General features: G+C 39.7%; 1 protein-coding gene and 3 long non-coding RNA genes across 8 annotated transcripts; 1 reads left to right on the top strand and 3 right to left on the bottom strand.

Moving 5' to 3' along the window:
• The first annotated feature begins 229 nt into the window (after window positions 1–229).
• On the top strand, window positions 230–8,587 carry LOC145548632 (uncharacterized). 2 transcript variants are annotated; one of them, XR_014084639.1, is made up of 3 exons: window positions 230–1,262; window positions 7,019–7,090; window positions 7,491–8,587. It is a non-coding gene; the product is annotated as an uncharacterized LOC145548632 (long non-coding RNA). The 2 variants fall into 2 exon arrangements; XR_014084638.1 differs by having other exon boundaries at window positions 231–546.
• LOC145548635 (uncharacterized) lies at window positions 5,803–7,084 on the bottom strand. The gene is made up of 3 exons (XR_014084642.1): window positions 6,998–7,084; window positions 6,214–6,297; window positions 5,803–6,088 (listed from the first exon to the last, which is right to left on the bottom strand). It is a non-coding gene; the product is annotated as an uncharacterized LOC145548635 (long non-coding RNA).
• LOC145548622 (Fc receptor-like protein 5) lies at window positions 7,786–18,871 on the bottom strand. Of its 4 annotated transcripts, none has more exons than XM_081599382.1 (7): window positions 18,513–18,871; window positions 15,151–15,186; window positions 14,721–14,984; window positions 14,402–14,647; window positions 14,153–14,326; window positions 11,771–11,825; window positions 7,786–7,943 (listed from the first exon to the last, which is right to left on the bottom strand). In XM_081599382.1, exons 1-7 carry the CDS (start codon window positions 18,691–18,693, stop codon window positions 7,910–7,912), a joined length of 990 nt encoding a protein of 329 aa, XP_081455508.1. In that variant the 5' UTR covers window positions 18,694–18,871; the 3' UTR covers window positions 7,786–7,909. The 4 variants fall into 4 exon arrangements, with proteins under 4 accessions (XP_081455508.1, XP_081455510.1, XP_081455507.1 ...); XM_081599381.1 differs by lacking the exon at window positions 7,786–7,943 and adding an exon at window positions 11,135–11,592; XM_081599384.1 differs by lacking the exon at window positions 14,153–14,326 and having other exon boundaries at window positions 18,513–18,870.
• A 1,671-nt stretch (window positions 18,872–20,542) lies between these two features.
• Window positions 20,543–22,988, bottom strand: LOC145548633 (uncharacterized). Its single transcript, XR_014084640.1, has 2 exons — window positions 22,142–22,988; window positions 20,543–21,809 (listed from the first exon to the last, which is right to left on the bottom strand). It is a non-coding gene; the product is annotated as an uncharacterized LOC145548633 (long non-coding RNA).
• Window positions 22,989–24,656: the final 1,668 nt, after the last annotated feature.

Here is a 24,656-nt window from a genome sequence, read left to right as displayed (position 1 = left end):
TGCTAATGTAATGGTTCCACCACCGCGGCAGCGGCGCTGTGTGGACGGCGAGGCTCGAAGCTCCAGCTGCTATTGAGCTCAGTATTGAGTATAAATTCAGAATCTTATTTGAATCCAAATGTCTTCCAGGTGCTCAGGTCTTGTGTAAAGTGCCCTCTGTAAATATCTACTAAGAAGTGTAGATGGTGACGTATGTTTTTCTTAAACAATATTATACGGTGGGGCGTATATAACATTATAATATTATTATGGCATATATCAAAATGACGTGTTTTGAGGAAGCTCCGACTCAACTCCACCATTATCTCACCTTAAATAACATTTAAACTTCTGCGCAGCATATTTGTAGTGTGCCATCGCATTATGAACAGGACAACGAAAGGTAATAAAAAAGACAAAGGCTCGGAGGATGATACCCCGGACGACCGGACCAAGCTAGCAGGCGGCTAATGCTAACACGAGCCCCACGTGCTCTCCAGGTCCATCCGCCACCAATGAGGACGTCCTAGCAGCCATAAGCGAACTTAGCAGCACGGTCGACATGAGGTTTGTGGAGCTTAATGGATCACTTTCCAGTCTCAAAGCGGCGCTTTCCGATATTAGTGACCGTGTGACATCAACCGAGGCCGCAGTCGTGTCACAAGAGAGACGGATTTCGGATCTGGAGAAGCGATACGATAGCCTAGCTGCTCTCAGCAGCTAGCTAAGCTGGAGGGTTAGCTTGTGGGCATACAAGAGAAAGCGGAGAATGGTAGACCGACGGACTTTGTCTGCAAACTAAACTGCTGGGAGAAGACAACTTTGATCGGCCAATTGAGGTGGATCGGGCACACCGGAGCTTGACGCAGGCTAAAGACGGGAAGGCGGGAGCCATCTTTGTCAGGGTCCTCTGCAGTACGACGGTCGCTCGGTGTTCATCTGACCTCAGCTGTAATGAAGAAACGCTCCAAGCTATCAGGGAGCGATGCAGGTCCGGGGATTCGTTATGGATTCCCTGCGCTGTTCCTGGTTACTATAACACTGTTCGACACTCCAGCCGATAAATTCCTGAGCCGGGAGATCGAGGCCTGGCAGTCTGGGACTAAATGAAGCAGGTGGTCAGACCACCCTTATGTTGTCATGCTTGACATTTTGAGAAAATTAAGGACTCTCATAAATGTCATTTATCTATTTTGATACGTTCATTGTGTGGGTTGAGCGGCTGCTCTAGATGGAAAGATGGGGGGCTGTGTTGCTTGTGCGCCCCCTGGCGGATTCTAGCTGTAAGTCGGAGGGATGGAGACACATTATATATTATATAATATATTTATATATATATAGACAACCCGGAGCTCCGGGTTCCGTTCAGGTATGTTTGGTAGCAGGTTAGTCGTGTTACGGGTGGGGCTGTTTCTTGCACATCGGCGTGTTCTGGACATATTATATTTATCTTCACGCAACAGTTACTAAAATGCACACAAATTGATGACAACTGATCCAGCTAAGCATAGTGATTAATTTGATTAGCTGGAATGTCCGCGGGATAAATAGTCCTCTAAAAAGAGGTAAAGTTTATGCACACCTGCGTTCATTGAAGGCTGATATTGGTTTTCTCCAGGAAACCCATATTAAGAAAACGGCTGCTAAAGTTCTTGGCCCCTCATGGGCCTCGCATGTTTACCAGTCAAATGTCAGCACAAAAACTAGAGGGGTTGCAATTTTGATTAAAAAACACATATCGTTCATTCATAAGCAGACAATTTCAGATCACAGGGGAAGATACGTGATTGTAAGTGGGCTGCTAAATACTGCACCAGTGACACTAATAAATATATATATAAAGATGATGATCCCATCTTTTTTCAAGATCTTTTTAATGTAGTGCCGGACTGGGTGGGCTCTAATATAATCATTGGTGGGGACTTAAACCTAATCCTGGACCCAGTTTTAGATAGACAACGTCCTCAGGCTCAATCAAGAGTAGTGAGTCCCTTAAAAATCTATTACAATCTGGTTGACATTTGGAGACTACTATATCCTACCGGGAGGGATTACTCATACTTTTCAGCAGTACATAAGTCCTATTCTAGGATTGATTACTTGTTGTTGGACTCTAGGTTGCTAGGATCAGTATCAAGCTGCAAATACCACAATATTCACATATCGGATCATGCTCCTGTGTTGCTGAGCCTTAAATTAGATTTTAAAAAGGGAAAGTGGCGCTTGAATAACACTCTGTTGAAAGATGAGACATTTTGCTCCTATATTTCAAACGAAATGAAGTCGTACCTGAGTTCTAATGAAAGGGGGATGTGGATGACTCAATGCTCTGGGAAGCAATGAAGGCAGTTATAAGGGGATGTATAATTTCGTTCGAGGCAGCAAAAGGTAAGGAGTCCAAGATGAGGTTGGATGAAATAGATGAATACAATTCTATTATGTCCAGAAATGTTTCTAAATTACTGGTACAGGTCAAGCAAAGACACTTTGAGTTAGGTGATAAACCCCATAAGCTATTAGCCCGTCAGCTTAAACAACCACAGGCCTCTAGAGCCATACATCGTATTAAACTTGAAGATGGGACCTTACTCACAGACCCGGATCAAATCAACAACCGCTTTGCAGACTTCTATGCTAGTGTTCATCAGTCAAAGGGAGAACTAGACTTTGGAAATATGGATAGATTTTTTGAAAATTTGAATTTGCCAAAACTCCCGTCGGATTCGATTGATGCACTGGAAGCCAGTATAACTTTACAGGAAATTGAATCTGTCATCTTGACCCTTTCCAACAACAAAGCGCCTGGTCCTGACGGCTTTAGTGTTGAGTTCTTCAAAACATTCAGTCCCAGATTATCGCCTCTACTTCTGCGTATGTTAAACCACAAGTGTCAAGACTGCCTCCCACTTTAAACAGAGCCAATATTTCACTCATTCCTAAACCTGGCCGAGATCCAGAGGTTGTTTCATCCTATCGCCCAATTTCATTGTTACCTCTAGAAACGAAAATCCTTGGGAAAATTCTAGCCAATAGACTCAAGAGATACATAGGTTTAATCATCCACCCGGATCAGACTGGCTTTATGCCAGGTAGGCATATGTTTTTTAATCTGCGTCGCCTTTTCAATATATTCTACTCAAACCATTCAGATGAATCCATTGTTATTTCCACAACGTGCATTTGATCAAATAGAATGGCCTTATATGATGTATGTACTCAAAAAATTTGGTTTTGGACCTTTGTTTACAAAATGGATCGAAATAATTTATTCAAACCCAACTACTTCTGTGATTACTAATCAGAATATTTCATGCCCTTGTACTATCCATCGTGGTACACGTCAGGGCTGCCCCCTCTCCCCATTTCTCTTTTCAGTCACTATTGAACCTCTGGCGGCCAGCATTAGGCAGAACCCCCTAATATCACCTATCGAGATGTTTAATCGTAAGCATCATATTTCGCTGTATGCTGACGATATACTTTTATTCATCTCCAACCCACAGAAATCGTTGTCTTCTCTCTTGACGATGATCAACAATTTCGGCAGCTTCTCGGGTTTTTCTGTTAATTGGGACAAAAGTGAAGTAATGCCGCTTACTACAGAGGCTGATCCGACATTTTTGAGGTCCACACCATTCAAGATAGCTTATGATTCCTTCACATATTTGGGCGTGATGGTAACCAAAAAACCAGAAGATCTTGTCTCTGCCTGTGAAGGCAAAAGGTAAGGAGTCCAAGATGAGGTTGGATCTTGGACTCCTTACCAAGGCAGAGACCCTTCTTATCTCTGCCTGTGAAGGCAGAGATAAGAAGGGTCAGAATCAGCGAACAGATCGAGGCAGACGTAGCTCAAGGTCAGCCTGTACCGTTACTGGCTAACACTCTGGCAGAGAAGTGTCAGCATCCTCCTCCACTTATACGCCTCCAAATGGTTAGATGGAGAACAGGTGTGCAGGCGCCGCCCTCAGGAGGAAGGTCACAGGCTCCCTCTAGTGGAAAAGAAAACTGACAAACTCTCAACAACAACTACTAAATAAACAAAATGAGCAACATACCGATTGTCATTATTGGTTCAAAAACCCAGAATATGCTTCTCAAATTCCAAAAATGTCTAAGAAATGGCACAAACGAACAAACGGACTTCAATCTGCGTGGCTGGAAAAAGGCAGCTTTGACTCGTCTCTTTGTGAACAGATGGAAACTCGGATTGCAGAAAACAAAGGGAAGAAAAGACGAGCAAAAAGAACTAGAATCAAACATTTTACAGCTTTTCAAGGAAGAAGGTGAAAAATACAGAACAAACCTAAAGCAGCAGTTTGTTGAGCTGAAGAATAAAAGTGAAAAACCCGACGATGATCCGATGAACCCGGCTGGGTTGGATCCAGCCCTGACAGGAGTTCTGAATATGTGTATTATTTTCCTTCTTGTATATTTGAGAGTGGCATTAAAAATAATGTCTTTATTATGAAGTTCAGCTTGGAGTTCCAGGGAAAAGCCAGTGGTTCACATTATACCAGAAGCTTTTCACACATTGATGGAAAAGATGTTCAGTTGATTCAATGTCACAAAGTAAACTAGTTTTATCATCAACAGCAAACTAAGGATTCCTGAGAGGGAACTGGACTCCTTTTAACGGGAAGACTGAAATAATTTGTTCTAATCTTTTTCCCTTTGAACCTTTGAGAATAAATGTGATATAAAATGTGGATTTGATAAAAAGGAAGCAAAGTACTGATGAAATATGCCCTAATTTTAGAGTTCTTTAGTTTATTACCTGTGGCTCTGGGCCCATTAAGTCCAGGTAGATCAGGTTCTGTAATCTGGGATCTTATAAAAACATTTAGCTGAACGTAAAATATTTGGTTGAAAATCTCTAATCATTCTTTAAAATTGACTTTTATTATTTTGCAGGTTATATTTAACACTGAAGTCTTCAAAAGACATAAAACCTCCATTATTTAATATCACAGACCAAACAGCTTGTAGCCAGCTCTGTGCAAACATTGATTTATTATTCATTTTTATGTAACGGCAGTTTCTTAAGGAGTATTGTGTGGGCTGTAGTTATAGATTAATAAATAGATTAATAGATTATTGATTAATATCCAGTATAATAAAACGTGCTGCTGAAAGAAGGAAAGTTTAACAGGCAGTTTTTTAACATCAAAGTCACGTCTAAGAAGAAAACAAACAAAAATTAGAGAATATTTCACCTGGAATATGGAACCATGAATCATTTGATTTGTTAAAAAGCCAGTTTATTTTCATGCTGTCAGATCCAACAGCTGCAGTCGTCCATCTTCAGGCTGTTTGGTTAAATGACCTTTACACAGTTTTCTGTTTCCATATGAAGTCAAAATTCATCCTATTGATAGATTTGATTGCTGGTATTGATCATGTCCATGCAGGACAGATAAATCTGGTCAGAAATATTAGATAAATCTCTGTGTGTCCATTTATTTAAATGAGTTTTACATTTTTGAAGTTTCTCCCAAATATTCAGATTTACTTTTATTAATATTCACCAAGATATTTGACATTTTATTTTGCAGGAATATCAAAAGCAGTAGATAAAGGTCAGTCTTCTAGAGGCTAAATTTCACATTTGTTTAAATTTAATTTAAGACCTGAAGCCTTTGAAAATGTTTCAAAATGAGAATTTTGGGAATTTCATTCAGGTCATTTAAGACGATGGTTGTGTCATCAGCCAGCTGACCAATAGAAACTCTTTGCCAAACACTGATAATTTACCAAATGGAGCGTTTTAATAGATATAGATATTTAATAGATAAACATTTCAGACCCTCCATGATTTATAAGAGAACTTGTAAAGTCACAGGTTGTCCAAATACTTGGGTTAAAGCTTTTATTGTCATTTTGTAGCACTTTGAGATTTACATGTAAAGTGTGTTATAAATAAAATGTTTGATGTGAACTCTTCTTCCTCATCCTCCTCTTCTTCACTGTAAGAAAGAAAACATCTTCATCCTCATCCTCCCAGCAGTCGTTCCTCTGCTGCTGCTGATCTGAATCTCTCAGCTCCTTCCTGTAGATCAGCTGTAATCCAGGTATTTGCATCGTAAAGGCAGATCCAGGATGACAGCCAGAGCTGAGGAGACGCAGAGAGATCAGCTTTTACATCGAATCACGAAGCAGTGGAGCCGCACCGATAAACCCGATAAAATAAACCTGATCAATCAGCCCTGAGTTCCTGAGTTTCAGCTCCACATGTACCTGTCATGTCTGTATGTCTGATGAATGTTTCTCCCGTCTTGTCTTGTCGCCTCACAGTTGAGTAAACTGCAGCTGAATCGATCTCTGAGAAATAAATAGACCAGATATTTAGTCAGAGCAGATATTTAGTCTCTCTGGTTTAATCCTGAGTTTCTCTCTGGTTTAAGTAATCCTGAGTTTCTCTCTGATGATTTCTCCTACTACTCTCCAGTTATAGATTGTATGACTCTAAACTTCACTAAAGCTAAATTCAATCACACAGAATGTTTTGATTTTTCTTATTGGATTTCCTGCATTATTGTTGGTGGTTCTGACTTCATGTTTGCTGCTCTCTCTTAGTTCTTCCTCCTCTCAGGCTTTAAGCACTTCTTTCTCACCCCCTCCTCGCCGGATCCTCTCATCTTTCCCGTCTGTTCCCTGTCTTCCCCTCCTGGATTTCATGGTTTTGCATTTTCTGTGAATTTCTTTACCTTTTTATTAAAATCACTGAAACTCCACGCCTGCTGCATTTGGATTCACTCATCATATAACATGTCAGATACATGATTGAAACAATCAGTTGTTGTTTTCTCCTTGGTTGGACATTTAAAAAACAGGAAATTAGAAATGAAGGATTCCCATCACACTCAAACGCACATAATTAACAAGAAATCCATGAAAATGTTACGACATGAACGATTTACTGTGATGATTCAGTTCTTTCTGCTCAGCTGTTGCTAAGCAACCTGTCTGGATTTTTAGTTCATTTATCCAGGAGAAAAATCCATTTATGTCTAAAACTCACCTGTTTGCTTCTCATCTGCAGGAAGTGAAGCTGAAGGGACCAAATATGGAGGCAGCCATGTTGGGGAGGGACAGCGAGCTGAAGCATCAAGAGGTCTGGAGTTAAATAGTTCAGATTTAATCATATTTATCAAACTTCAAATTAATATGTGGCATTTATTTCTGACTTGTTTCTATATAAATATGTCTTTATTCCTGGTGACTCCAGATCATTCAGCAGGTCAGAAGCTGAACTAGAAGCAGATCATTAGACATTAATATGATATTAATGTTAGCATGTTGTTGCTAACAGTAAATAGTGAGAATCAGTCGTCGTATTTAATGATCCTGGACATCAAACCATATTTATTAATGTTTTATCCAGAAAAGTTTCCTAAGATAAAATATGATTTCTGACTGAGGCAACAGATTCATCCTGTAGGAGGATGGAGCCCCAGCTGGGGGTTTTCCAGCCAACCTGGCAACCCATGTCCTCTCCTGCTTCTGTTTTCCAGTTCAGTTTGTTCAGCAGAGCCAGAGATCTGGCAACCAGGATGGAGAGAAGAAGAACCAGAGCAGATCAGTTCCTGGACTCGTCGTTTCTCTCTCCTTCATCTCTCTGCTTGTTGCTGCTTTTATTTCTTTATATCTCTGGAAGAAGAAACGACCTGAAACTCACCTGCAGTGATCTGAGTGAAACTCACCTGTTAAAGTGACAGTTTGTTCTCAGCCGAATCACCTGGTGAAATGAAGCTTAAATATAAAAACAAATAAATGCTGCAGGAAACCAAACAACTTAAATCCTGAAACTAATTAGAAAAATAGTTTAATTTGACAATAAAACGTTTCAATAGCAGATCCAGAGCGAAACGACGACCCCAAACTGAGGATCCTCAAAAAACCTTCAGAGGTTTTAGTTTCTGACGGCCTTCAGTCACAGATGGCAGAAGGTCACGACCCTGGGGTCACTGTGGGTCAAAGGAAACAATGATTAGATCACAGGAAAGAAAATTTCCAGCAGAAAAACTGAAACATTTCAAAATAATTTGATGCATTTAGAAGAAAACATTTAAATATTGTCATAAATATGTGCAGCTGCAGACATGCTGGATTTTAAGAACATTTAAAACGTCTCAGAAGGCCTCGATCAGGTAATTCATGAACTACATTATAAACTACATGAGCAGCAGAAGTCGTCATGGCAACAGGAACTTTTCAAAATCTCCGTTCTTAAAATTTACAGGTTTTTTCTATTAATTTATTTTTCCTCCTGTTTCTCATTTTTGCACTTTGAAGCTGTTTATGATCCATAAGATGTAAATATTTTATTTCTCTGTCAGGATGATGGTCAGAAGTGTTTATATTCATAAAATCTAAACTTTTGTATAACATTAGTAATAATTTCAGATTTTTCTTTCCTGAGCATTTTACTGTGAAACATTTATAGAAAATATTGATTCAGTTTTCACAGTTAAGAATAAATCATCTGCGACAGACTGGTGACCTGTCCAGGTGACCCGTCCAGGTGACCTGTCCAGGTGACCTGTCCAGGTGACCTGTCCAGGTGACCTGTCCAGGTGACCTGTCCAGGTGACCTGTCCAGGTGACCTGTCCAGGTGACCTGTCCAGGTGACCTGTCCAGGTGTCCAGGCAACCTGTCCAGGTGTCCAGGCGACCTGTCCAGGTGACCCCGCCTCTCGCCCGGTACGTTAGCTGGAGAGGCAGCAGCTCCTCCTGACCCACTGAGGGACCAGGTGTAAGAAAATGGATGGATGAATAAATCATATAATTATCTAATTTGCTTGAACTGGTTTGGTTTGTAATTTAAATCTGATGATTTTCAGCTTCGAGTCTCTAAACTGAGGAAAACTCAGAATTTACTGATCATTTCATCTCATTTTGAAACCTTGTTTATAGAATAAATTGTAAATAATAAGGAAAAAACTGAATTAGGAATAATTTACTGAACATTAAGGATAAAATCTGAGCCTGACGCTCAGAGCAAAACCAGCTCAGGTTGTTTAATGTTGGACTGAATTTTAACCTTTTTATGAACTTTATATGAACAGATTATTGATTATTATGTTCCAATGTGACAAACTTTGTTTATTATCTCCTTAATATTTTACTCACTTTTTCTATTAACATTTAATCAATACGGGATATTAGTTTAGGTTCTCACTCTGTTCAATGATGATGATGATGATGATGATGATGATGATGATGATGATGATGATGATGATGATGAAGCAGCAGCAGCCTCTGGATGAAACCTGAGCCGCTGCCACCAGGGGGCGCTGTTGGTCCTGGAGCTGCAGTGTCTGGATGACCCTGAGGTCACAGAGGGTCACAGCTGGATTAGAGGCAGATTATTTATTCTCTGTGGATTTTAGTCTGGATCAGGAGGTTTAGATCATAACATGAGTTTAGAATCATGGAGATTCTGAGAGAATGAAGGAAAAAAAGGACTAAATTAAAAGAAACAGAGAAGAAGAGAAACCAGAAACAGAAAACTGGTTCATGGAACCGTCTGAGGTTCTGGAGGAGCAGAACCGGGTTTATATCTCAGTTCTCTGACTTTAAACCTGGAATCAGATCAGATTTTTAAATGTTTTTAAACTGACTGAACTGCAGCAGGTTCTGAAACTCAACCTCCTGAGAAACGGACCTCAGGGTTCTGCTGCTTTTCTTAGAGAAACTTGTTCCTGTTTGTAGAGGAACTGAAACCAGTCAGTCATTTTCCACTAACATCATCATCATCATCATCATCATCATCAGTGTAAAGGTGTTAAAACCATCCAGGGTGTTTGGAGGCTGCAGTCGCTGCTCTGGGTTTGATTCTCAGGTTTGGCTGCAGGTCGTCCCTCCTGTTCATGTCCTAAAGGACAATAAAGCCTAAAAGTATTTAAAAACTATAAAAACTAACTCTGCAGTTAAAAATAATTCTCTAAACTTTATGTTCAAGCTGTGTGTGCTGAGGCGACCCAGAGGTGAAGCATGTGACCCAGATGTCCTCAGCATGTCTGACCCGGTTGGTTCAGACGATGTTTGTTTGGATCATCAACCTCCTTCCCTCAGTGACATCAGTGAAGACGAGTCGGCATCAGCTTCCTGTAAGGATTTTGTTGCTAGGCAACATGGAGCATCAGCTTCCTGTAAGGATTTTGTTGCTAGGCAACGTGGAGCATCAGCTTCCTGTAAGGATTTTGTTGCTAGGCAACATGGAGCATCAGCTTCCTGTAAGGATTTTGTTGCTAGGCAACATGGAGCATCAGCTTCCTGTAAGGATTTTGTTGCTAGGCAACATGGAGCATCAGCTTCCTGTAAGGATTTTGTTGCTAGGCAACATGGAGCATCAGCTTCCTGTAAGGATTTTGTTGCTAGGCAACGTGGAGCATCAGCTTCCTGTAAGGATTTTGTTGCTAGGCAACGTGGAGCATCAGCTTCCTGTAAGGATTTTGTTGCTAGGCAACGTGGAGCATCAGCTTCCTGTAAGGATTTTGTTGCTAGGCAACATGGAGCATCAGCTTCCTGTAAGGATTTTGTTGCTAGGCAACATGGAGCATCAGCTTCCTGTAAGGATTTTGTTGCTAGGCAACATGGAGCATCAGCTTCCTGTAAGGATTTTGTTGCTAGGCAACATGGAGCATCAGCTTCCTGTAAGGATTTTGTTGCTAGGCAACATGGAGCATCAGCTTCCTGTAAGGATTTTGTTGCTAGGCAACGTGGAGCATCAGCTTCCTGTAAGGATTTTGTTGCTAGGCAACATGGAGCATCAGCTTCCTGTAAGGATTTTGTTGCTAGGCAACATGGAGCATCAGCTTCCTGTAAGGATTTTGTTGCTAGGCAACATGGAGCATCAGCTTCCTGTAGGTAGGTTCAGGTCTGGGTACTGACTGGACCGCTCCAGAACCTTTAAATACGTCCTATAGAGTCTCTCTTTAGTTCTCTGGCTGTGAATTAAGGGCTTAGTGCTGCCAATCACCTCGTGTACGTGCTGCTCACACCCTCCCTTTGCTCTCTGCTGGTTCACTACAACAGAATCTGCCATGACGGTTCAGACTAACAGTGTTTATCATCTGCTGAGGAAAATAAACTCAAAATTCATGTTGAGTTTATTCAATATAAAGATCACAAACACACAAAGCTGAACATCGGAAAGGAGTTTTAGTTTCATTTTTATTTTCTAATTAAAGTCATGAAAATATAGTTTGGTTAGAAAAACACAGCAAAAACAATTAAAAGTGAAAACTTTCATTTATGCACCTGAGATCTTCAAACATTTGGTGTATTTTCATTTTGTTTATAAATTTCAGATAAAAATGTTTCACTTTGTATATCGAACTTAAAAAGAAACTTTGTTTATGTCTAACATATATTCCACATAAAAAATAATCAACTTGTTTTTTCAGTGCAATATCAACACTTTAAACATATAAACTGAGTTTATAAAATTTTAAACAATGAACAGCAGGATGTCTGTGGATCATATCTGAGCCTCAGCTGCAGGTCATCAGTTATTCCTCAGCATCGTCTTTCAGGCTCGCTGGGTGAAGAGCTGATGTTGGGGGAGAGAAACCTTCAGGATTCACCACCAGAGGAATCATCATCTCCACCCTGGAGAGAAACCAGAAATCATCCTCACAAATAAGGCAGAAATTCATGTATATAGAAGAAACAGTTTGATGCAGAACTGAACTGAGTTCATCTGATTCTAAGGGTCACAGTTGGTCGTTTCTGCCACACGATTTAAAGCAAGAAGCAGAAAATAATCTCATAACTTAGAGAGTTTTACCTCTGGTTCTGCTTCTGTCGATAACGAACAGAATTCATCTCCACCGGGTCGGTCACTGCAAAATGAAACAAACATTCATTGTTCAGTTCATATTGAAACTTTTTACCATTTATTTACCGATATATTTTCTATATTTTCATAATTCTGTTAGACGTATTTTTCTTTGTTCAAGATGTTTCCAGACAAAGTGCAGACGCCTTTACAGCCGTCTACAAAAATAGATCAGCTGTTACATCCTGCATAGAACCAGCCGTCTTAAAGAGTTACCATATATGGAATGCATTTCCTGTACTTTGTGCTGATGAATTATCACTATGGCGACACGCCTATGCTTTGAAGAAAATAAATATGGAAGGGCTGCAAGCCTTCGGTGGGGTTAGCTGGCCTCACGCTTCTCCCCTTTGCAACGGAAACGTTTTGTCTTTGTGATCTTTTACAGTTTATTGAACAATAAAGCCAACAAATACAACAGCTGTTAACACGCCACATTAAATCTAAATGTTTTATTTAGCAGGACTTGATGAACAGCAGCAAGTTAGCAGGTTTTTTTTAACTCAACACTTTTGCACTTTACACAGGTGAGTCTTTACCTCCTGCAGAGGCTCCAACGAACCCCTGGGGTTCGACCGAACCAGGTTAAGAACCACTGGGTTATACGAAGGACAAAAGGCAGCTCAACTGGAACAGACGGAGAAACTAGACAGCTTTGACAGAACGACAAGGACACAGGAGGGTTTAAATACACAGGGAGGATAATCAGGGAACGAGCCACAGCTGGGAAACAATCAAGGGGGATGAGATGGGACCAAAATAAACTTACAGAAAAACTCAAATCCTCACAGATCAAAGTCTGCCATGGGGTCCAACATTTCCCAAATCTGTATTGCTCCAGTTTCAATGCAAATGTCAATTTGTCCCTCTTGTGAATGTCCTGGATGATGTTTATCCAGTCTTCTACTGGGGGTTTTGTCAGTCATCCATTTCCAAATGATTGCTTTTTTACTAGCAATTAGCATTACATTAAACATATATGTTTTATGGAATCCCTTTACACATTTTGTTTGTTTGCCCAAGAACATAGTCTCAAAGTTTAGACCAACATTGGCCCCAATAACAATCTCCACACTTTGCTTGATTATCCCCCAGTAAGAAAACAGCTGAGCTCCATAACACGTGAAAATGACCAGCTTGTTTCGACCCACATATCCTCCAGCATGATCCATCTGCATTTCTGCTCCTCTGAGCTGATGTTGTAAAACTTTTTTTAAATGAATGGAAGTAGTGAGTGAGCCGTTCTCCTCCTGAATCAGATCAGGACCGAGCAGGCAGAGTTTAATATTTCAATACTTCCTCACAGCCTCAAACAATTACTCCTCAAGATCAATGAGACGAGAACGGGTGGAGACATGAGGCTGAGATCTTCATCACTGAAGTGTCATTTACTGACCAACACTTCATGACAACAATCATAAACATTCATGAAGACTCCTCCACTTCCAATAGGTCTTCTGTTCGTCTTATTCAAGTCACATCCCTTCAGATAAAGTCTCATCAACTATTTTAACTTTAGTTCTGCTACAAATCCAACAACATAAACACAGTTTCACCTTGATTTGATTTGTTTTTTCTGGTGAAGATGTGACATTTTCACATCTTTTCACATCATTTTCACATCTTCACTAGTCTGCAGCAGAAACCCAACCTGGTGGTGGAAGCAGACGAGCTGAAGAGGAAAACTGATAAGAATCGTCACCAGACTGGCAGCTAAAAGGCTTTAAACTCCATGAACTCTTTATATCAGCTGTTATCATATATGGGTCTGATAACTGCAGTGAGCATCATCAGAGTTTCTTTCCTCCCTTGTTTTGCTGTGCAGTGACTCAGATCGTCACATCGGCCCGTTTGGGTTTCAGTGCTGATCTGTGTGGATTCTCATTTCTGCAGCGGTTCTGGAGAGGAAACCCGACCTGAGCTGCCTTGGATGTTCCCTCTGTGGTCGACATCCTGAGTTTCTATTAAAAGACTTTAGTATAAATTAAGATTTAGCTTTTTCATGAAACCTCATGGAAATATTAAATATCAACATTGCTGTCTGAGAGCATTTCTGCATGAAGCACAACTAACTTCTGACCAATCAGAGCTCTGAAATGGTTCGACTGGGTCTGGTGTCGAGTTCGGCAGACGACTCTCTGACAACAAGATGATGTCATTTTGTCACGTCAGTAAGAACCGATTTCAGAACGTTGCATGAAGTCTGTTGTAGCCTTAAGTAACGTTCTCTTTTAACGTCTTTAGTTATAAAAAATAGAAATAAATGGATAAAATTAACTGTAATGATTGATTTTAGATAAAACTGGATGGAGGAACAAAGGTTTGTCTCACCTTCAGATTTTCTCAACAGTTGAATCAGCAGAACCAGAATCAGGGAGTAAAACCCAAAAATCACATATGGTGGAGTCAGGAGCATGAAGAGATGAGACTGGGAGGAAGGTGAAGATGATGATGGAGGTGAAGATGATGATGGAGGTGAAGGACCAGAAGCAGTTGATAGTTTCTCTAAAATAAAGTTTTATTTATTCAATAATTGCCAAACAATTTCTTTAGACAACCAAAATTTTCCAATCCTCTGACCTTCCACAGAGATCCTGCTGGATGGAGACTCTCCCTGATCGCTGATGCTGCATTTATAAAAGCCTTCATCAGATCTCTTCACTGTTTTAAGAGTAAAGTTTCCCGATGCTCCATGACCAATGACGACTTTATCTTTATAGAAAGCAGCTGGGAGGTTGTGGGCTGGACTCTTTGCTCTGCAGCTCAGAGTGACGTCATCTCCCTCCATCACAGGGAGGACAGGACTCTGCAGGATCACTGATCCACCTCAACACAGAGACAAACTACAGCATTTCATCCATTTCCACACAGCAACACTAACTCCACAGTCTGATCTTACCAGAGACAGAGAGCTGGATGCTGCTGCTGCTGCTGGGGGAGGATCCAGATGTGGACTCACACCAGTACACACCAGAGTCTAATGGGAACATGGTGACTTCACAGGTAGAACCAGCTGATCTCCCAAATCCATCTCCACACTGAGTCCTGGTCTCTAAGGTTGTGTTTCTCCTCACAGTCCATCCATCCTCACAGGTCAGAGTCACTGATTCTCCTCTGAAGAACTGAGATCTGCTGGGACTCACAGTCAGAGCAGCTGGAGAGACTGAAGAGATTCAATTATCATGATTTCAGTTATTAATAAAACTAAAAAGCATCATATTCAATAATTATCAAAATCATTTTTAAAATAATTTCTCAGATGTGACATTTAATCCAAAGCTCATCTTTGAATATTTAAAATCATTTTAATGTAACAGAAGTTCACCAACCTTCATCTGTTGAGCAGCTCAGCAAGAAGATCAGAACTAGAGAAAAATAAAAAATATATTATAAACTAAAGCTGAACATGAACACAACCCAGATAGCACAGAATGATTGAAACATTGAATCAATGTTGAACGCTGACATTGAAACATTGAAAGTGGTCGGTGACTTGAATGTTGAACCAACGTTAGGGTTTCAACCATAACTGACATATCAATGTTGATTCAACCTTCATCTGAATGTGGATCTACATGCATATTTGGGTTGATTTCATATTGAATGAAAGCTAAAGATTTATGTACATTTTTAGGTCTGATAGGTCTACATAATATACCACTAAAAGTTTCTTCACTGGTGTTAAACACTATATTATTGGCAGATCATGGGTAAACTGTGTACAAAAGATTAAAAATGACAACACAGGTTTGATATAACATTTTATTTAAGAAAAGAGGGACAGATCTTTAAACATATTTGATTCCTTTTTGACTGTCAGAATAACAGTCTATGGTCCACAGAAGAACAGAGTCCATGAGGTTAAGCTTTGTACTGTATGAACCAGGGAAACAGTACAAGTTGTGGTAACCCCAGTTTCACTCTGGTTGGCGTCACTTTGATTCCTTGTGATGTTTTCCTCTCATTCTGGCGCGTAATGAAGCCACTTGACAGTTTTACTGCAGTCCTCAAGAGTCAGCTTTTGGTCAAAGTGCAGAGCAACGGCTGAAAAACACAAAAATAAAAGTCAGGAAGGTGCCTGTTAGAAAGATGATAAACATTTGAAAAGTTCTGAAAGACATTGAAATATTAAACAGTGTACTGGTTACAGGTCTGAGAACAAATACAAACCATATAGTTCCCCAGGTACACTCACTGTTAATATACATCTTAATCTTTCATTAATATTTATCTTAATGTTTACAACTACATTTACCTGAAGCTGCAGTCTAGTGTAGGATTTATGATGCTGCACTCATGTTAAAATGAGGGAATCAATATTTAAAATAAAGGCTGTTTATCAGAAAACCTAAAGATAAAACTCAGGGAGGATCAGGGTTTATTTAACACACCAGAGAGATAAATAAATAGAGCAAAAGGTGATTTATACTGTAGTTGGAAAAAATATAACTTATACATAATAAACTTCCATCAAATAGCTGGTTTAATCTTCAATCAACTACAAATATTTCCAAATAAGTTTATTAAATTCATGACAAAATGTCCACATGCTGATTTAGATCCCACACCAGTAATAATAGACCAGTTCAGTTTAACCAGTTACCAATCCAAGAATCAACAGACTGAATCAGTCATTATCAGGTTTAGTGCCTTACATGTTTTAAGTGTTTCCTTTCTGCCTCACCTGGATTTAATCTGTGGATGATTAACAACCTTCTGCACTTCTTGATGGCTGCAGACGGTCATGCAATCATCTAACTCAGTTGTTCTGGAACAGAGACACATCTAAGCACGTCCCTAAGCACATCATAATAAAAAATGAAAAACAAGTGATTACCATCACAACAATTTAAAGCCCACCTGGAGCAGCCAGCCTTACACTTCCTTGTCCACCACATGCTCTCCTAGACCAAACAATAGGCCCCGCCCTATTTTAAAAACTCAAATCTCACAAAATCTCACAGGATTTCATACTTAGGCCTGGAGCAGTGGGCAGGATGAAAATAATACAAAATGAGACATGACCTCAATTATTAAAAATATCTGTTTTGCCCCAAAATAACCAGGATTACTATGGGCACAAAACAATGCCCTTATTTTTCAATAAACACATTTAAGATCAAAGTAATATTGAAAAACTTACCATAAAACTGCTCAGAGGAGAATTCAATTCAGAAGCCAGTTGCAAACAAACCAGCAGCAAAGTGGCTGTTTGGTTGGGACAAACCACTGGTGTAAAAAGGGGGAGTCGGACTGTACAACTCCTAGTAGAGACTTGTAGATGTTTTTGTGTCAACACATTATGCACAGTCAGTAATAATATTTACAGACAAGTAAGAAAATGTACATAAAGGAATCACAACCCAATGTTCTCAACATGTAGTGCGTAATTTGAAACATGATTAACCCCCACTTAGTAATAATTTCCATTGATTGAACATTTAGATCACGAGTTCTTCCCCAAACCTTGTCCTCAAGGCAAACTGACCTGTGTGTTTTCACTTCAGCAAAACCCCGTTAATCAGACATCAATTAAAATCATGTGTGCTGAATTAGGGAAATGCCTAAAACTTGCAGGGCTTGGAGGACCAGAGCTGAAACACACTGGATTCGATGCAGTTCATCTTATGGACTTATTTACATTAATTTCACTTAATTCTTTTGCTTTTGCTATGACAACTTACCTTTTTGTGTTTATTTAACTCAAAACTTTCAAATCTTAACCTAAAGGAACTTTTCACTTTGACTTTACTTGAAATAATTAAGTAGGTTGACGGTTCAATTCCAGCTGCCACATGTCAATGTGGCACTTAACCCCAACTGATCTGTGCATTAAATAAATGTGTGAACGTGACTGTAGTGTAAAGCGCTTTCAGTGGTCAAAATGACTGGAAAAGTGCTATTTAAGTATATTTATCATTTTTGAAGTAAACTAAATGATTTGACTAAGACTGACTTAAATCTGTTATCTTAAACATACTTAATACATTTGTTAAAAATAAATTAACAAATTGAGTTGGATGATTATAATATATTGAATTGGTTAAACTTAATAAATTAGGTTGGATAAATTTAATAAATTCAGTTGAATAAACTTAATTGAATTGCTTGTTACCTACAGAAGCAATTCAATTAAGTTGGTTCAACTATTTTCTTTTTAGAGTGTTTTATAGTTGATCCACCGTCATTTGTCGACTTCAACCAAAAATCAACCATTAATCAGACCTCGGCATTTCAGTCATCAGATTTCAACCACAAAACAACATCGATTCAATGACACAGTTTCAACGGTTTGATTGTTTGATGGTTGATCCACCGTCAGTGTCGACTTCAACCAAAAATCAATGATTCTAACTATTTTTCAACGTTGATTTAACATCGTGTGCTATCTGGGAATGTACTCTGAAGTTATGTAAGTCAGACTTAATTTTTGTTAGCTTTGTTTTTATTTTAAGATGTTGTTAATAAAGGTTACATTGACTGAGCTGTTCCGTTATTTATGTAGCGCTGATTCACAACAAACATTTCCTGGCATTTTATTAGCAGCTAGATTCATTTCATCCACAGAAACCTCCAGCCCCACAGTAATTCTATCACCAGATCCTATTAAATCCCATCCAGTAAAATGTCTCCAGTGTCTCAGACAGAGAGAAATGCTGATCCAGCAGAAAGAGACTAAAACTTTACTTACAGATCAGACAGTGAGATGTTCCTTCCATTGTTCTTCTCAGTGACCTGACGATGTTTGGCTGAAGCTGAGAACGGCTCACTGAGCCGCCTACTTCCTGCTGCTGGGCCGTCTGCTGCAGAGAGAGAGAGGAGGGGAGAGAGACAGAGGCGCAAAAAGTGGGTATGCAGGGTATGCAACGCATAGGGGCGCAGCACCAGAGGGGGCGCCAAAACCCCGTCTGGAGGGGGCGGCGCGCCGATGATGTTTTCCCGTACACTTTTGCGCGCCTTACGCTCCTTCACCTCGCGCACATAACGAGGTAAATGTAGCGAGTTTTACCCTTCACGTATCGTCGCCTCCGGGGGTGGGGGGTGCTCAGTGAGCGTCGCTCCTTCACCCTGACGTTCCTTCCTTCTGGGGGTGGGGGGCGCCGATCTATGTTTTCGCATCCACCTGAATAATGTGTAGTTGCGCCACTGGAGAGAGAGGAGGGCAGAGAGAACAGGGGCAGAGAGAGGAGGGCAGAGAGAGGAGGGGACGAGAGAGGAGGGGCAGAGAGAGAGGAGGGCAGAGAGAGGAGGGGACGAGAGAGGAGGGCAGAGAGAGAGGAGGGCAGAGAGAGCAGGGGCAGAGAGAGGAGGGCAGAGAGAGGAGGGGCTGAGAGAGAGGAGGGCAGAGAGAGGAGGGGAGAGAGGGGAGGGGCAGAGAGAGGAGGGCAGAGAGAGAGAGGGCAGAGAGAGGAGGGCAGAGAGAGGAGGGCAGAGAGAGGAGGGGGAGAGAGAGGAGGGCAGAGAGAGGAGGGGGGAGAGAGGAGGGGCAGAGAGAGCAGGGGCAGAGAGAGGAGGGCAGAGAGAGGAGGGGCTGAGAGAGAGGAGGGCAGAGAGAGGAGGGGCTGAGAGAGAGGAGGGCAGAGAGAGGAGGGGACGAGAGAGGAGGGGCAGAGAGAGGAGGGCAGAGAGAGCAGGGGCAGAGAGAGGAGGGCAGAGAGAGGAGGGGCTGAGAGAGAGGAGGGCAGAGAGAGGAGGGGAGAGAGGAGGGAGAGGAGGGGCAGAGAGAGGAGGGCAGAGAGAGGAGGGCGAGAGAGGAGGGAGGAGAGGAGGGGGGGGGGGAGAGGAGGGGGGAGGGAGGAGGGGCAGAGAGAGGAGGGCAGAGAGAGGAGGGGCTGAGAGAGAGGAGGGCAGAGAGAGGAGGGGACGAGAGAGGAGGGGCAGAGAGAGGAGGGGCAGAGAGAGGAGGGGCAGAGAGAGCAGGGGCAGAGAGAGGAGGGCAGAGAGAGGAGGGGCTGAGAGAGAGGAGGGCAGAGAGAGGAGGGGACGAGAGAGGAGGGACAGAGAGAGGAGGGACAGAGAGAGGAGGGGCAGAGAGAGGAGGGCAGAGAGAGGAGGGGCAGAGAGAGGAGGGGGAGAGAGAGGAGGGGAGAGAGAGGCAGAGGTCGCACTAGACTTATTATCCATCATTTTGACTGACAGCATAAAAAATCTGTCATATTCTATTTTCACCCATCAAATTATAATCATGTTGAAGAAGGCTAATCAGCCATATATTTTATGTGGTTTAGTTAATATTCACGAGTTGATCTGTGAATCCAGATCCCATCACACATAAAGCAGATAATTGCATCTAACTTTTTCTCTGTAGTGATACAAACCACTGACTGAGGCCCCAATAACTTAGAATATATGAAATTAAACAACTCCACTTAAATTAGCATCACTTCACCTGCTGGGGTCTGAACGCACTTCCTCCTGGTCCACATCTACAGAGAAATCTGCACTAATTCATCAGCCATTTGGATCTGTCTGATCCAAACAGATCAATTGAACTTTGTGAGCTTTTTACCTTGTGTGTGACGCTACAGCTAGCTTACCAAAGGATTGTGTTAGAACAACTTATTTATTTTATCTCCATGTGTTTGACATCATTGGAAAGCTTAGATACTTTCAGAATCTGTAAATATCTCAAAATGCCCAAGTAGACGTGTTCATGGTTTTCATCACATTTACCAACAGCACCACTCATTAGGATGAACTAAGAAAACAACAATATGTGAGTTGAGAGACTAATATTTTTATGTCAGGTTGTATCATATATTAAGTTGTGTTACCACAGGGTCAATTTCAGGTTAGGTGGTCCATGAGTGTTTGTTAAATGGGCTAATTGGTCCTCAGCCTGAGAAAGTTTCAGAAACACTGATCTACACAGACATGATGCACCGTCAGTCCCATAGTGTCCCACTTCTGCCCTCTAGCGGTACATTTTGCTACTGCATGACATTGCTCCCAAAATTTCAGATTACAATTTCAAATTCAAAAATACTTTATTAATCCCAAAAAGAAATTACTGTTCAAAAAAGGGTCATATCCTAATCACAATTAAACCAAACAAATGTAACCACACTTTGCTGCGCTCTGAATTATTACATAAATTATTAATAAACCAAAAACGTCATAGCACTAATTTCCAGAATGGGCAAAACACTATAGAAGTTAAATGGGTGAAATAGCACAAATATTGTAGAAGGAGAAAAAAAAATAGCAGAAGACTAAAACATAAAGAATATAAAGAAACGGTGTCTTATGCTTCCTTAAACAAGCTAGGATAAGTCTCTGGGCTATATAAAACATATTCATTATATTTAATACAGATATTTAGATTTCACCAGACCAGTTCTGCCTGGACATTATTAAGCAATGTCCTGTTTTAATGCTACATCAAAATTATGCACATGAGCTGTTGGTGGCCACGCCCTCCCAACTCAATATTTACAGTATTAGCACCTCAGACACGTGAAAATGGATACAAGTAGACTCAGAGTGGTACAAACATCTCTGAACCAGAAGTGGAGCCTCCTGAACAACCATCAAGCCACAACCACTGAAGGATTAAACACTGCAGATCTGAAGCACATTTATATTATTAATTTAAACTCTGCTCGTTACCAACATTGTCTGAGCCATAACAAAAGACAGAAACACAGACTTCAAAAATAATTGAGCTCTTGGACTGTTTCTAGAAACAGGAGATATCTAAATGAAAGGACAGAAAGATGCAAAAAGTGAATTTTGCATAATAGTGAAAGTTTACATCATTCACACAATTAGCTCAGAGCAAAAATCTGACGGTCTTTAATATCTGTAGGGAAAGATTCATAATGAGCTATTGCTAGCACTATGCTAAGGAAGTTACAAAGAAAATCTAAACAAAAAACCACTGAGAAACAAAGACTTTGGCTCTGGAGGCGCGAGTTGAATTCTGGCAGCTGGTCATCTTGATGTGACTGATGAACTCAGTGAAGATTAGGAAACTCTGGTGGAAACTCTGAAATCACAAGATCATTTCAAGAAAATTAGATCTGCATTAATAGAATGTACACTGGTGTGACTATTTGCTGGGTCTCCATAATAAAAATTAAAAAAAAGATTTTATCTCCAAACATTCCCGGTAAAATAATAGTAAAAAAATGCAACTGATGGAATAGTGATGTCCACTGCGACGGACTGGCGACCTGTCCAGGATGACCCCGTGTAACAGTTACAAATGTGCTTTTTTAAATTATTATTTCTAATTCATGTTATATTGAGCATTTGTGATTTTTATCTCATTCAGTTATTTTCATTTGCTGTTTAGTTATTTTTGCCTGCGGGAATCACCTTTCTGCACTCTGCCTTGTTTGTGCTTCCTTGGCCTCTGTAGTTCATTCCAGCCCTCGTAGCTCCTCTGCTTCCCCCTCTCAGTGCTGTTCTGCGCTGCTGTGAGTAGGTTAGGGGAAAGTTCACTGAAATGTGTTGGTTATGTTGAGATTTATGGCACATGTTGTTTTATTGTTTGTTAATATGTTGTTTTGACCGTTATTGTGGGTTTTTATGGACAGTTTTATTGTAAATTTCTTTTTTATTTTGGCACAAACAAAATAAAACCAATGGTTACCATTGGTAACCATTGGTTACCAATGGTTTGGTAACCATTTCTGCCAAAATTAAAGAAATAAAGATATAGGAAAAATAAGTAGAGTAAAATTAATAAATAAATGAGTAATTTGCATCTTTATTTCCATTTATATTTATTTATTATCATTTTCAGTTTTTTTATTTATCTGGCTCCAATTTTTAATTTTCATTTACCTGTTTTTCATTTTCCCATTTTCATTTATCTATTTTCCAATTATCTATTTTTCATTGATCTCTTTTTCATTTAACTTTTTAAATTTTCCATTTTCATTGATTCTTTTTGGGTTACATGAACAAGGTTGGGAGTTGTTTTCTACAGCTGCATCAGAACCAGACTCAATATATTTCAAGTAAAACATGGCTAAATATATTTTCCTTTTGTAAGGGACAGGATGGTCTAAGGCCAGAAAAGGTGCTGCAGATTATATTTGCTGAATGAGCCACAAATTGTTAGTCCAAACTTTGAGTGGGACAGATTAGAGCTGCTGGACTGCTGACAATATTTATGGAATACAAACTAAGTGGAAAACACCATGGTTAAAATTTAATATTGTTCTATATATATATATATATATATATATATATATATATATATATATATATATATATATATATATATATATATATATATAAAAGGTATTGAAGGTATTGAAGCTAAAATTAATTTGACAAATGTGAACTGGGAGCTACAGTATAACTGACAAAAGTAAGTTTAAAATGATCACTGAATAGCACTTTAAATATGTTTAGGGTATATGTTTGGATATTTTATAGTTAGTTTCAATGATAATTTGTAGTTATTTAAAAAGGTATTTTGGTTATGCTACTTTTGTGTTATTGTGTTACGTTTTCATAACCTTTATTGTTTCCTTGCTTGCATTTTAAAATTTTTCACCTGTTTTGACCTCAACAACTTTCAAAATAAAATAGAAAATAAAGAATTGATTCTTGATCATTGAATGAAATCCAGCTCAAAATATTCTGAAGCAAATTTCCTTTTTAAACCTGCAGTTTAGACCCAAAACATGGAAACTAGACATTAGATTTATTGGTCATTGCATTGCTGTCCCTGTCGTTGCCCTGGTTGACATTCATATCATCATTTTATATGTAAAATTAGTTAAGGTGCAAAAATGTAACATTTTATACATCAATGCATGGGTGAGAACTGGAGTGGGAATCAGACTGTTGAGACGTGTGAAAGGAAAAAGGAAGGATTCAACTTCAGAAGAAGATGTTTACACCTTTATGACCAACCAAAGTTTGATTCTGAACATAACTAAGTTCATCATCTGCATTTAAAGCAAAAACCATGGAATAGTTCATACATTCATAAATCTGGAGAGTTTTACCTCTGGTTCTGCTTCTCTGATGATCTGATGATCCGCTCGGTGTTTGGCAGGTTGTTTATCACTTTTTGCTTTATGTTAAGCCAAATATTTCATTAATATAAGGTAGCTATGGAAAGATAGTTTAAATCACACAATGAAGTGCAAATATTTTAAAAACACAGTAAAAGACTTTGCAGGTAAATTAAGTTGTTTCCATTTTAGAGAGGGGGAACAGATTTTATCAGGCGCTTAAGATATTTTGTTCCCCCATCCTAACTTTGGCAAAAAAAGAGCAAATGTTATGAAAATCACAGGATTTCTTATTGATCATAAGGGGAATAAACACAGCAAAAGACTTTTCAGGTAAATTAATTTGTTTCCATTTTATAGAGGGCAACACATTATTTCAGGCAGCTGAAATATCCATTCTCTTCTCCTCCAATAACTTTGAGAAATAAAAAGCACCTGTTTCCAAATTCTCAAAAAATATTATGTGTGATACCATACTAGACATTTCCTTAATCCAGTAATGTCATATTTTACATTACAACGGGATTTACCAAAACGTTTACACTCTGATCTTTTCAGGAAGTCTTTATTTTTGTGCCCTGCTATCGGCCAGCTTCCCTCCTCCTCCTTTATGAGAAATGAAAAATTATAAATGCACACAACGTGTTGGAAACCTGTGTTTGTTGACTGACTTTTATTTGTCAGGCTTACGAGACAAAAGCTGAAAAAAGATCGATTCACTTCGCGTTTAAAATAACACAAAACAGCGTAAAAAGACCTCCACACAAGACCTCGTTTATTTATGTATGTATTTTTATTTTGATAGCTGCCGATTAAACTGAAAGTTACAACAGTGACGTGATCATATGAGTGGTTTT

Source organism: Poecilia reticulata, chromosome 18 (genome assembly GCF_904066995.2).
Source record: "Poecilia reticulata chromosome 18, P_reticulata-male-v2, whole genome shotgun sequence".
Taxonomy (NCBI): domain Eukaryota; kingdom Metazoa; phylum Chordata; class Actinopteri; order Cyprinodontiformes; family Poeciliidae; genus Poecilia; species Poecilia reticulata.
This window is presented reverse-complemented; position numbering and strand designations above follow the sequence as displayed.